Source organism: Phyllopteryx taeniolatus, chromosome 18 (assembly GCF_024500385.1).
Source record: "Phyllopteryx taeniolatus isolate TA_2022b chromosome 18, UOR_Ptae_1.2, whole genome shotgun sequence".
Lineage (NCBI taxonomy): Eukaryota > Metazoa > Chordata > Actinopteri > Syngnathiformes > Syngnathidae > Phyllopteryx > Phyllopteryx taeniolatus.
In genome coordinates, this window is record NC_084519.1 from 9,730,337 (window position 1) to 9,744,296 (window position 13,960).

The following is a 13,960-nucleotide window of genomic DNA, read 5'->3' on the forward strand; positions in this document are numbered from 1 at the left end:
AACGATTGTTTTTTCGAAATAAAGTACAAACACTATAATACAAAACCAAATCCCCATATATGCTCAACACAATTATCAATACAAAATGTAATTTTTAAACATAACATAGGACATACGTTTATATGATGTTGTTTCTTTCAACAAGATCCATGTTCGAAATGTAAATGATATCTTTAATTGTGAAACCAGCAAGCGGAAGTAGCCATCTTGGTTGAACTTTACAGTAATTCACCGCACCCACTGGAGGCAGGAGGCTGCCTCGGACACTGGGCAAGCTCGAACATCCTTGTTTTGTCTCTGAGTCCACAACAAAAACAAAACAAAAGCACACATTTTGACGTCGACAGTTTAAGCAGACATGGCTCGTGAGTGGAGAGGGAGCCACTCGTCGCTGAGTTAGCTGACTGGCAGCTCCACACCCCCTCCCTTCCCTGGCTTTAATTCAACACCATGGCCAAGCAGTACGATGTGCTCTTCCGACTCCTGCTTCTCGGAGACTCTGGGGTTGGAAAAACATGTTTGCTATGCAGATTCACCGACAATGAATTTCACCCGTCTCACATTTCAACCATAGGTAAGCGCCAATATCCGCTACTGTATGTGTATGTTGCATGAGAGGTCTCTATCGAGTGGGGGAATGCCCAACCAGATCAAGCAGGTATCTTTTTCTTCCAATACACATTTTATTTGCAATACAGAAGAGCAATATCACTCCAAATGAATGTTTTCCATGATCATTTCTATTGTGTTTACCAAATATTGTACTGCATTTTTCCATTTGTCAATGAAGGGCCTGAGCCGAGATTGGAACCCGCAACCTTTCCACTCTGATCCAGACGTGTTTACTACTTTGTCACTGTGCGGCCACCTATATTTTCTTGTTTATAATAATAGTCGAAACAATCATGTTAGATTCGTTGTTTTTAAGCATGTGAATTAAGACTAAAACAATAGTAATTGTTTTAAATTGAAGAAAACTGTATTAGTCAGTTTGAGACTTTGGGAGTCCGTATCAGATTTGTGCCAAAAAGAATCACACAAAACTTTTTAAATCCACTAGGCCCCACCTCTTAAAGGCACACAGACATAACTCAATTGTAAATGTAAATTCTGCACATTCTATTAGGGCTTAAAGTCGCTATCCGTGTTGACAGTCGCAACTGACTTACAAATGAGAATCAAATCGTTACTACTTGTACTATTCCAAAAAAAAGGCATGTCATAGTCCAACGAAATATCCAATTTGATTATTTGAAAACTATCTCTTGAACCGCAAAGAGAGTACGCTGGTGCGTTTTGGCGGTTTTTGCTGTTTTCCCCTCAGGAAACGTTTATTTTTTTAACATTTTTGTTATGGCAAAATATAGACAATATACTTTTATTATCTTATCCCATAGTTTCTGTGATTTTTATTACTGCAATAGTTATTTGTTCTTGTGTGACTTTTTGAAACGTAGCTAGTAGCTTAAAAGTTTTTCCTCCTGTCTCAGTGGCTCTACCAGCCTCCCTTTTCTGTCAAGGACAAGATAACTGTGTGTGAAAAGCCCTTTCTTCCTTGTCTCCCTCCCATTTCCTTTAACTGTGCGTTACTCTTCCGTGTTCCTCAGAGTCAGAAAGAGGGGCGAAGCAACTGTAAGCTCTCTGTCTGTCTCTCTCTTTGCAAAGATTTCATTAATTTGACAATAGACAAGATTGTTTCCTGATTTAATTCCAAAACAAACTTGGTGTCAGTAGTGGCATCTGAGGATTGCCTGTCGGACCAGGGACCGGACGGAGACTGATCATCCAAGACGAGTAACTGTCTTGCCCCTTACTGGAGGCGTTTGGACAGGGGGACTGGCTGGTCGCTGGACAACCGATCCACACGGACCTGCGTTGTCCTCCAAAGAAAGAACTACTGAAGTAATAAAAATCACACAGAAACTATGGGATAATATAATAAAATAATATAGACTATATTTTATCATAACAGTTTAAAATGGCTTACTTTAACCAGGATCCATCATCGTACTGTGGCCAAAGGTAGAGCCCAGGTTGGTTTAAAACTGTCTCGGCGGCTTATATCCTCGCTAGCTGGGACCAGTTGCCTCCTTGCTAGCTAGCTGTCTGGCTGGTTAGTTGGCTCCCTGGCGCAGTTAGCAGTCGTCATCTGCCATGCTGTGTTGGATCCTGCTCAACCTTCTCCCATTCATTATGCTGCGGCGTCATCCACCTCCAGCGATGGCTCCTTTCCGGCTTCAGTTGTAGTTCTGTTAGAAACATCCGTGCAGCTCCTCAGGCTCGACTATCTGACACCTCATTGTCGTCTCGTTGAAGGTATGCGCAGAAACTATGCACAGTAAGTCAAAATGGCGCCGGACATAACCACAGGATAAAAATCGTGAAATACAGTTGAGTATACTCTCGCATATTTGAGGTTCAGCACTATTCAACTATTCATGGGTTTAAAAAAAAAAAAAAAAAAAAATCATTTTGGGGTGGGGGGTATATTTGCACTATATCCCTGCTTATTCAATATTTGCTCTTTTTTTCCCAATGCATTTGTATTTGTATTCCCTCTGCAAATAGTGGGGTCCACTGCATATTCTTTTAATGTAATGTAAGCAGTTGCAGGTCTTGTCAGCAGTTTGTAGTATGATATTCTAAGATTTATTCTGATTCAGATTTGTTGATCGCTTTTCAAGCCCACCTGAATACCAATTCGAGTCACTACCGATTCGTGCACAGGCATACATTTTATGTTTGCAATTCTTTGTCTTTAAATATGAAATGTCCTTAAAGTGTGTTTATATTTACTGTAACCCTCTGGTGCATAGTGGTAGTTTGGTCCTGTAGTCCAGTGGATTGGACATGTCTGTAACTTCATGAAAAAAAAAGTAACTTTTTTTTCATGTCCTGAGAAGAATTAAAAACACTTCAGAAAAAAAATCTTGACCAAGGCTTTCATAATTCATGCATCAAAGGGTTAAGTGTGTTTTGTTTATTTTAAGTGTGTTTTAACCATGTGGGAGGGGTAAAACTATCCATCCATCCATTTTCTGAACCGCTTCTCCTCAGTAGGGTCGCGGGCGTGCTGGAGCCTGTCCCAGCTATCATCGGGCAGGAGGCGGGGTACACCCTGAACCGGTTGCCAGCCAGTCGCAGGGCACATACTAACAAACAACCATTCACACTCACATTCACACCTACGGGCAATTTAGAGTTGTCAATTAACCTACCACGCATGCTTTTGGGATGTGGGAGGAAACCGGAGTGCCCGGAGAAAACCCACGCAGGCACTGGGAGAACATACAAACTCACACAGGCGGGGCCGTGGATTGAACCCCGGTCCTTAGTACTGTGAGGCAGACGCTCTAACCAGTCTCCACCGTTACTGTGGGGTAACACTATTTAAAAAAAAAAAAAAAAATTATGGCTTGTTTACTGTATAATGTAGATTTTAACTTCGCAGGTGGGTCTGGAACGTATCCCGCAGAGATAAACAGGGTTCACTGTATATACGAACGCTGCACACAACTCTGAAGAGTAACATAGCCTCGTGCACAACATGAGCGGTGTCCTGGCTGGCTGGTTACATGGCTGGTTACATAATGATAATTTTAAGGCAATATTCAACAAGTTTATTATAAATAACAGATGCTTCCCTTCATATTGCTGCAACGTTAAGACTGCAGCTGTTCCAGTAGTAATGATAATGTTATGTTTTTCCTAAAGAACTGGAGCATCTGCCCATCCATTATCCAGTACGCAGCCATGTCCTCCAACACACTGACAAATGTCACCACCTCATCTATGTCGAATGCTGGAACACGCTCAGTTTATTTGTCAAGTCACTTTGGGATTTGTTCCCATTCATTTATTCAAGGCCTTCACTCTGCTGATTGTGAAGCTCTGCTACGTTCCATTAAATGCAGTCTGCCGTATTGTTCTGTTCCCCGTTGTTACAGTGAAGTAAATAGGTTGCATAAATGTTATCTGCTTTTTTAAGCTTCAGCAGAAGCACAGCTCCTAAGGACAGGCCTTAATTACATGCATTGTTTCATTGAATCAACATTTTTTGAATAATAAACTCAAGAATTAAGCCTGAACAGCGTAGGTCCCTCGACCACAATGTGAAGAAGAAATTGGTTATAGCTCTTAAGTCTTCTTCCCTGATTTTATTTAGCTCTTCGAGCATCCATTATGTTATCTTGTATCAGTGCTGTTTGCTTGGATGACTTTGGATCTCATGACAGTGCTAACAATGCTGCAATGTCAGTGAACTGTGGCTCTGTCACTCAACTGGAGCATATAAGATGTCCAAACTCTGCCTTCTCCCTGCTGTATACATACATACAACATGCAACTATGAACTTGGGAATGGAAAATAAATGGTATTCGATTGAACTCAGTACCTGTTTTTCCATATAGTGAGATGCTGGGTCACTTTATTGTGAGTCAGTCTAACCAAGACAAGCTGTTAATTGACTTCTTAGGGAATACTGTGGTCTGTAGAAAGGGTGCAGTTGTACTTTTTGTTGACTTCAGTGGCATTAGTCAGTGGAGGCGGTCAGGCGGGGAAAGAAAAGCAAAAAGAGAGTTGAGAGGGATTTACATTTGATAACGAGGAAGAGATTCAGAAGAGTGCATTGCTATGCTAAAGTTAACTTAGGGAAAAGAAAAAAACATCTGGAACATCTTTCATGCTAGCAGTCTTCCTACTGGTTCACAGAGATGTAAGATAACAGGACCATACCATTTTCTTTTTTTTTTTTTTTTACAACTATCACCGTTGCAAAAAAGGACATTTACTGTAAGTGCATAATAAGGGTTGACAGTGTGTCTGGCCTTTTACAAAATAGAAAAAAATATTCCAAGCGTATTTATTTGGACAGTGTCAAAACCCCAACAAATGTAAACTCAACCCAGTGTCTGGGCGTGAGCTGTGGCTGCTTGTATTTTACTGTTCTCCCCTCGTTCAATCAATAGATTCAAATTGTAAGATGACTGTGGCTCTTCTTTATCACGAGCAAGAGCCTGACAGTGTGTAGGTATACACTATGTAAAGAAAACCCATAAAAATGATGACTGTAAACCACAGACCTCCATAATATAGTAGGGATTTCCGTGACAGGTAGAAATGTTTCTCCAAAAAAATCTGCAACATATTGAGCAAGTGCACACCACCACAGTGTTAAAAGTAGTACACAGTACTCATTCTTTCTGTCACCCTTCTCTCCAAAATCAACATTGTTTATACACACCTCACCTTCTGTCTCTTGCAGGGATCGACTTTAAAATGAAGACTCTGCTAATAGATGGTATCAAAGTGCGCATCCAGATATGGTAAGCATTCACAACATGTGTGTGATATGTGTTATTGTACCAGTAGCTCCTGCCACCGAAGCGGACATTAGATCTTTGAAAAGGTCGTAGGTGTCAACTGTATACAGGATTCTCATTTGACGAGACAGTGAAAGGGAGCGAGCCCTGCCGCAAATAGCAAAAATCCACGAGTAATTGACAACCCCACCAAAAAAGGTTTCTAATTTCCCTTAGATGCCAAAAGAAGGCATCAAGCACTATTTGTGTTCAAATAAAGCTCCTCAATTCACATCAACACAATTAAAAACATATTATCAAGGGGTTCGATTAAGGTGTTGGCTGGGTAACTATGTTATATGAAACTATATTTTTGTTCTTATGTGTGTTTGTTTTCCCAGGGACACTGCAGGCCAGGAACGCTACCAGACCATCACTAAGCAGTACTACAGGCGAGCGCAGGTAGTAAATGTGTGTGTTTGTTATTCTCAACATATTGGAGTGTTTTTGTTTGAACCAGATTGTTTTCTTAGAGAACTTTTATCGCACAAATAGATGTTATGTTATGTACCAAGGATGCATAGCGGGCTACATAATGGTCTTCTTCCATGCAAAAATAAATGCACACCTAATGTTGTGGTTGTGGAAGCACGGTGAACCTCGTGGTTAGCACGTCTCCCTCATAGTTTTTAGGTTGGGAGTTTGAATCAGCCCTCCTGTGTGGAGTTTGTATTTTCTCCCCGTGCTTGTGTGTATTTTCAGTGGGTACTCTGGCTTCCTCCCACATTCAAAGTGTTCATTCATTAACGACTCTAAATTAACCAGAGGTGTGAATGTGAGTGTGAATGGTTATTTGTCGATATGTGACACACGACCCCGGTCACACTGTTGTTATGTATGGAGGTGCCCTTGTTTTTCTATTCAAGGCCCTGTTAGTGGATGGCTGTTAGGTGCTTGGTTTAAAAAAAAAAAAAAAAAAAGAGCACTGCAGACAGTAAAAGATGTTAATCTTGATTAACAAGTACTGTGAAGTTGAGCCGGCAGGCTGCACAGAATGTCCAATCTGCTAGAATAGAATTTTCTATTTACTGGAAAACAGATAATGAAATTGCAAGATCATGTTCCTTTAAATGCCTCCTCCGGCCAGTGATACTCAATTTCTACTTTAATGCTCCGCGCTCACTGTTGTTCTGTTAATTAAAATCTTCCAATCTCCCATCACTCCTCAGGGAATTTTCCTGGTCTACGACATCACAAGTGAGCGCTCCTTCCAACACATCATGAAGTGGGCCAGTGACGTGGACGAGGTGAGTGGCAGCCAGTGCATGAGGTTTTATTATATAATTTTTAATGAAGTCATTTGTAGTGTAGTAATTCATTTCTGGCAGGCAGTCCATTATCTACAGTAGCTATCTGTTCCCTCTTAATTTCTCATTCCCACTATTACTAGTACGCTCCAGAAAAGGTCCAAAAGATCTTGGTCGGGAACAAGTCGGATGAAGTGGACAAGAGGCAGGTGGCCACAGAGCAAGGTGTCAAGGTGTGTGTGTGTGTGTCACTTTATACTTTGCCACTCACAAAAAGTTAGAGATATTCGGCTTTCTGGTGAAATTTCAGGATGAACCTAATATGCACCGTAACTCTTTACTTGAATTTACTGTACTGAAACATCTAACTTTTTGACTCGCATTCAAAAATCAAATTAAATTAATCTCTAAAGGTTAAAGTGCATTCTAGGTTCATGCTGGAATTTCAACTGAAAGCTGAAGATCCGTTACTTTTTTTTGGTGCAGATTTTCCATCAAATGAGTTGTGTGTGTGAGAGAGACCAAGTAACAACCCTAAATCTAATTAATTTCCCCATCCTCCAGCTGGCCAGAGCTTATGGAATGGATTTTTTTGAGACAAGTGCCTTCACCAACCAAAACATAACAGAGGTGAGGCAGTTTTCAACAACAAGAAAAGGCATTGCACTTCGTCTGTTCCTCATAAAATGCATTACAACTATCACTGTTGGATAATAAGGATTCACAGTGTCTGGCCTTGGTTACAAAATAGAAAAATATGAATGTCTCTCTCGCTGCTCTTTTGTGTTCCATATGGAGACTTTTACACGGCTGGGCGAGCAGGTGCTGGCGGCCAACAAGAAGGACCTGGATCTTCTGCGGATGTCTCTGAACGACGAGCTGAACCTGGCCGCTCTGGAGGAAGAGGAGGGACTGTGTGACGGCGGGTCCGCCGACCAGGGGAAGGGGTGCTGGTGTTAAAAGACGGAACACAAAGCGTTGAACTGCCTCCTTCAGACGCACCGAGATGCGGGGAGTGCGTGGCGACTGTGTTTGTTCCTGCCTAATGCTTGTCCATCACCCGTCGGGAAATTGTATTATGGAAAGAAGTTTAAACATTTATTCAATATCCTTGATAACCAGCTTCAGGTCAATGTACTAGTGCGCTCTTTGTCATCACTAGTATGACAATTTGGCGATACTAGTAAAGCAACTAGGGCGCACTAGTAGAATGACTGTGTCTTACTAGTAATGTTTTCTCAACGACTAGTGCCATTTCTGGCCTTCTAGTACACAATTGAACTTTACGAGTAAACTACTGTGCTGTACGAGTAACACTACTAGGCCCAACTAGTAGGCATGTGTCAAGCACTGAAAACCGCCTGAGCATTTATTCAATATCCTTGATATCCGGCGTAAGGTCCATGTACTGGGTATGCTTTTTGTCCTCACTACCAGGATAACTTTGGCATGCTAGTAGGACAACTGCATGTTACCAGTGAGGCAAAACTGTTCACTAGTTGCAAAATGCGTGCTGCTAGTACAACTAATGACTTCATAAAATTCTACTAGTTAACATCTAGGGCAGTGATTCTCGTATGTGGGCTCCCTCTAGTGGTATATGAAAAATCTATGTTAGAGTGGCTTAAACTTTATTTATTTATTTATTTTATTTTTTTGTAAGTCCAGTACACTACATTTGTTATGTAGAGTTCAGCTGTATTTAACTTTTAAGTAGACTACCGTTGCATTTAATCTTTTGAAATTGCTTGTTTTCAAATATATATTGAGGTACAGTTTTTATTTATCTTAATTGCAATACATTTTTATTAAATAATCTAAGTATCCATCCATCCATTTTCTGTATCGCTTATCCTCACTAGGGTCGCGGGCATGCTGGAGCCTATCCCGGCTATCTTCGGGCGAGAAGCTGGGTACACCCTGAACTGTTCGCCAGCCAATCGCAGGGCACATATAAACAAACAACCATTCGCACTTACATTCACACCTACGGGCAATTTCAAGTTAATTAACCTACCATGCATGTTTTTGGGATGTGGGAGGAAACCGGAGTACCCGGAGAAAACCTATGCAGGCACGGGGAGAACATGCAAACTCCACACAGGCGGGGCCGGGATTTGAACCCCGGTCCTCAGAACTGTGAGGCAGATGTGCTAACCAGTCGGTCACCGTTCCGCATCATTTAAGCACAGTTTATTCATTTATTTATTATTTAGATTTAAGTGGCGTGTTGATGTTTAAACTGTGTATACTGTTAAAGTGGTTTACAATCACATTAAATATACATTTTAAGAATAAAGCCCATGACTTGTTTTTGATGAACTCTTAGGCCTACTGCGCTACTGTATTTCAGTGTTGGTTATGATGGTGGTACTTGAAGAGCTAAGTATATTTTTTTAGGTTGTACTTGTGAACAGTTTGAGAGCTAGTGCTTTATTAATAGTACTAGTATTGCGCAGATGTCATAAAGTGTACAGTTTTGCTTCACTAGTAACATGTCATTGTTGTTCTTGTCTGTCAAAGTTGTCCTACTAGTGAGGACAAAGAGCGTACACAAACCTTAAACTAGATATCAAGGATATCAAATAAAAACCAAGATGTCTTCCCATACTCTTCACACGTAAGACAGCTACATTGTACAACCCCAATTCCAACGAAGTTGGGACGTTGTGTTAAACAAAAACAGACTACAATGATTTGCAAATCATGTTCAACCTATATTTAATTGAATACACTACAAAGACAAGATATTTAATGTTCAAACTGATAAACTTTTTTGTTTTTAGCAAATAATCATTAACATAGAATTTTATGGCGGCAACATGTTCCAAAAAAGCTGGGACAGGCTCATGTTTACCACTGCGTTAGATCACCTTTTCTTTTAAAAACATTCAATAAACGTTTGGGAACTGAGGACACTAATTGTTGAAGCTTTGTAGGTGGAATTCTTTCCCATTCTTGCTTGATGTACAGCTTCAGCTGTTCAACAGTCCGGGGTCTCCGTTGTCGTATTTTACGCTTCATAATGCGCCACACGTTTTCAATGGGAGACAGGTCTGGACTGCAGGCAGGCCAGTCTAGTACCCGCACTCTCTTACTACGAAGCCACACTGTTGTAACACGTGCAGAATGTGGTTTGGCATTGTCTTGCTGAAATAAGCAGGGGCGTAAATTGAAAAAGACGTTGCTTGGATGGCAGCATACGTTTCTCCAAAACCTGTATGTACCTTTCAGCATTAATGGTGCCTTCACAGATGTGTAAGTTACCCATGTCATTGGCACTAACACAGCCTCATACCATCACAGATGCTGGCTTTGGAACTTTGCTGGATGGTTCTTTTCCTCTTTGGCCCGTAGGACAAGACGTCCACAATTTCCAAAAACAATTTGAAATGTGGACTCGTCGGACCACAGAACACTTTTCCACTTTGCATCAGTCCATCTTAGATTAGCTCGGGCCCAGAGAAGCCGGCGGCGTTTCTGTGTGTTGTTGATAAATGGCTTTTGCTTTGCATAGTAGTTTCAAGTTGCACTTACGGATGAAGCGCCAAACTGTATTTACTGACATTGGTTTTCTGAAGTGTTCCTAAGCCCATGTGGTGATATCCTTTACACATTGATGTCGGTTTTTGATGTAGTGCCACCTGAGGGGTCGAAGGTCACGCGCATTCAACGTTGGTTTTCGGCCTTGCCGCTTACATGCAGTGATTTCTCCTGATTCTCTGAACCTTTTGATGATGATATGGGCCGTAGATGATGAAATCCTTAAATTCCTTGCAATTGTACGTTGAGGAACATTGTCCTTAAACTGTTCGACTATTTTCTCACGCACTTGTTCACAAGGAGGTGAACCTCGCCCCATCTTTGCTTGTCAATGAATGAGAAATTCAGGGAAGCTCCTTTTATACCCAATCATGGCACCCACCTGTTACCAATTAGCCTGTTCACCTGTGGGATGTTCCAAACAGGTGTTTGTTGAGCATTCCTCAACTTTCTCAGCCTTTTTTGCCACCTGTCCCAGCTTTTTTGGAACGTGTTGCAGCCGTAAAATTCTAAGTTAATGATTATTTGCTAAAAACAATCAAGTTTATCAGTTCCAACTTCATTGGAATTTGGGTTGTAGAAAAGAGTTTCAAAATCAGTGTAAAATTTAGACAATGTTTCCAAACTGTTCCATATTGACTAGATTTGTTTTGTTATCTTTTCCCCACCAGAGCAAATGAACATTGTACTCACAATTGCCCACCATCCACCTCTTCAGTGGTTTTCAGTGAGTACATACATTGGTACTTTTTCAACTGTTTAATGCACTATTGTACGAAGTTACCCCAAAATGGCGCTAATTGTAACGTAGTGTGCACACTGGAGAGACGTTCAGGGATGTTTTTCTTTGGTTGTCGATCATTTTTGTTCACATCCAAGAAGTTTGTGCTTAAATTACTTTAATTAACTCATTAATTAAGGGGAATTTAACACATATTTCTTTATAGTTTGAAATCTGTGATCTCTAATCTTGATGGTTTAATGACCGTCCTTTTGAAACGGGCACAGCAGGGTTTTCCAAAACACAGAATTCACATAAAAAGGAATTTGTGTTACCACAGTAAGGTACGTGCATAGATAGAGGCCCACAGTGGTGTTTTTCAAGAGCCAAAATCTCAGTTCGTCCTGGAGACAAGTGAACAGTTTTTGCACGCAAATTTTATTTGATTGCAACTTCAGTGAAGTTAAAAATCAGCTGGCTGTAAATTCAACTCTTATGATTCAACCAGAGATGCCTCTCAGAGACAGAATGAACATCCACTTTGTGTGCATCCGTTTCGTATTCTTAAACACTACACGACAATGGGAAATGACAGAGTGTGTGTGTGAGTGTGTGTGCGTGCGTGCGTGTGTGCGTGTGTGTGTGTCGTTGAATGGTGTTCTGGATTGTAAACTCTAGAATCGTAATACAGATGTTGTTTGAAAGAAGAAAAAAATAACTTTTCTCCCTTCTTTAGACCTACTTGACTAGTATTTGTGGAACTATATTACATTGTACAAGCAGAATGCAGCATATTATTCTTGAAGAGAAGTTGTCACGTTTATGAGTAAATCCTTGCAGATTTAAAACCGTGTTCAAGGGTGTTCTTTTCTTATTTATGGAGAGACTGTCATGCTACTCAAAGCTATGGATTTTTTTGTGAAGCAACATTTCTCACTCTGATACCCCTGGTACAGCAGCCATTAACTCCCACTGCAACACCTAAAATAGCTTGCCTATTTTTTCTATTGCAGTACCTGGAAATATTTTGGCTTGTTCTCACTCTCATGCCCCTTGTACACCTCCCCTTTGACTCTCATTGTAGGACCTACAAAGATTTTTGGCTTAACTCGGTGCCCGCATTGACTCTAATTGTTTTCTAATTGAAGCACTGATAAATATTTAGTCTTTTTCTCACTCTCTTGCCCCTGGTGCACCTCCCCACTGACTTTCATTTTTTTCCCCTGCATCCTCATCCCATTTCATTTCAGAAAATAAACTGTTTTGTCTCGGGCACTGTGTATCATTTTCATACAACAAGAGGTACAAGTGAGTACAGAACAGAGTAACAAACCACAACCTAAAATGTCATAAAATTAATACAATATGGTTGAACTTATATCATCATCATGTTATTAGATTTCTTATTAAATTGCATTTATATTTTTCACATCATCCATTTATCAAGTGATTTTCTTTTGAAAACCTGGTATATATACATAATTAGGAGCCAATGGGTATAAGAAAAATTCTAAATGCAAGACGTTTATTGCACAGTAAAATAAATGAACGAATACAAAGGAAAAAAAGAAAAATGTAAGTTTCAATACTTAAAATACAAAAAAATGCAAACGTGACTCTCCCTTAATACAAACCAATCACAAGAATACTATCAACATTGAATAATAATCAATATTAATGCACTTTATTTGCAATTAAAAGCTAACTGTAACAAGCAGTAAAGAACTGAATTAATAGAGACATTTTAAGCCTTCAAACGTTATATTCAAAGTAGTGAGTTTTTCATGTAGTTTGCTGATGTGACCACTAGATGGCAGATGCAACAAAAATATCCCACAGCAGAGAAACGAGTACTCATGTATAACATTCACAGTAATTACTTGCTACAGCATCATGTGATCACGAGGTCCGGGGTCATTTTTAGCTGCAATAACACCAATATTGTCTTCATATTTCTTCCCAAACTATTTAAGAGGCTATTGTAAGCCATTCACTGGAACTGCCGGTAATAGACGTGTAAGAGGTTGACAGTTACTCTGTTCTCTGAGGGAGAGAAAAGCTGCAAAGCTTTTGTCCATCGCCTCATCCGAGTTGTTCATGTTGTCAACTCATTAAAGCGCCTAGGGTGATATTAGCTTCACCATGAATATGCATGTGGCACTGATATGACAGCTCGCTATCCAGCACCAAGGCTGAGTGACACACACATATATTGTGAACGTGCACACTGACACATATCACCCACGCGTGTCCACACAGCCGCGTGCAAGGTGACCGAGTACATTTAGTGCACTATTTAATGCTCTTTGATACACGCACGGCAGCTCGTTTCCCTGCATGCAAGAGAAATGCGGCACCTCCACTAATGCGTTAACATTAATTTGACAGCTTTAGTACATAAGATGACAACATGTTAAGAGTGATGCGCATAGCGAAGGATTTTAAGACTTCCAAGAGTTCAGTCAGAGTCATGGCTGAGACCAGCATGGCCTTGAGACAAAATGGATCTGGAATGAACACTTGTGAGTGTCTATATCAATAAGTACGAATAATTAACGGCAGGTGCTCTATCAATTTATCCAGAGCAAAATTTCAGTTTGGGGCCCTCAAATCCTGCCAATAATAATGATTAATGATCATTCATAATTTCAATTTGCCCTTCAGGGATTATTATGAATTATACATTCCTGAAATTAAACTCCAGGTGCGGACTGAGTTTGATTTACACAACATTTAAAGTGTTAAAGCACTAAGTGGGATCCTGAATATCATCAAGGTAGCCCCCTAGGACCACATGAGTAGCCTGTGGGCCTGTTCGAAATATAGCTCACAATAGATGACTCATCACTGATGAGACATTGTAATTTCCTGGGAAAGTTGTGGAAGCGATCATTTAAAATGTAAACACGTAAAACACTATAGAAATAAATGTTGCATATTGATATTTGTTTCCTGGCTTGTTAAAAACATTGTTGATAATTATTGTGAGAAATCATTAAGTGATGATAAGTGTCTTCACATAGATGAATATCATAAATTATTAATAATAACATTGAAGGTAAACCAACGAAATGTTATTTCTGAAGTG

General features: G+C 40.2%; 1 protein-coding gene across 1 annotated transcript; it reads left to right on the forward strand.

Annotated features, from left to right (window-relative positions):
* Window positions 1–154: 154 nt before the first annotated feature.
* On the forward strand, window positions 155–12,144 carry rab15 (RAB15, member RAS oncogene family). The gene is made up of 7 exons (XM_061754660.1): window positions 155–574; window positions 5,265–5,325; window positions 5,703–5,763; window positions 6,531–6,608; window positions 6,752–6,841; window positions 7,173–7,238; window positions 7,407–12,144. The coding sequence occupies exons 1-7, from the start codon at window positions 451–453 to the stop codon at window positions 7,566–7,568; spliced, it is 642 nt and encodes a 213-aa protein (XP_061610644.1). The 5' UTR covers window positions 155–450; the 3' UTR covers window positions 7,569–12,144.
* Window positions 12,145–13,960: the final 1,816 nt, after the last annotated feature.

Bases quoted from the DNA above. Each gene is read 5' to 3' on its own strand.
- rab15 (XM_061754660.1), top strand. From the start codon at position 451: ATGGCCAAGCAGTACGATGTGCTCTTCCGACTCCTGCTTCTCGGAGAC. The intron at 6,609-6,751 runs GTGAGTGGCAGC...CACTATTACTAG, and splicing joins GGGCCAGTGACGTGGACGAG to TACGCTCCAGAAAAGGTCCA. The intron at 6,842-7,172 runs GTGTGTGTGTGT...CCCATCCTCCAG, and splicing joins CCACAGAGCAAGGTGTCAAG to CTGGCCAGAGCTTATGGAAT.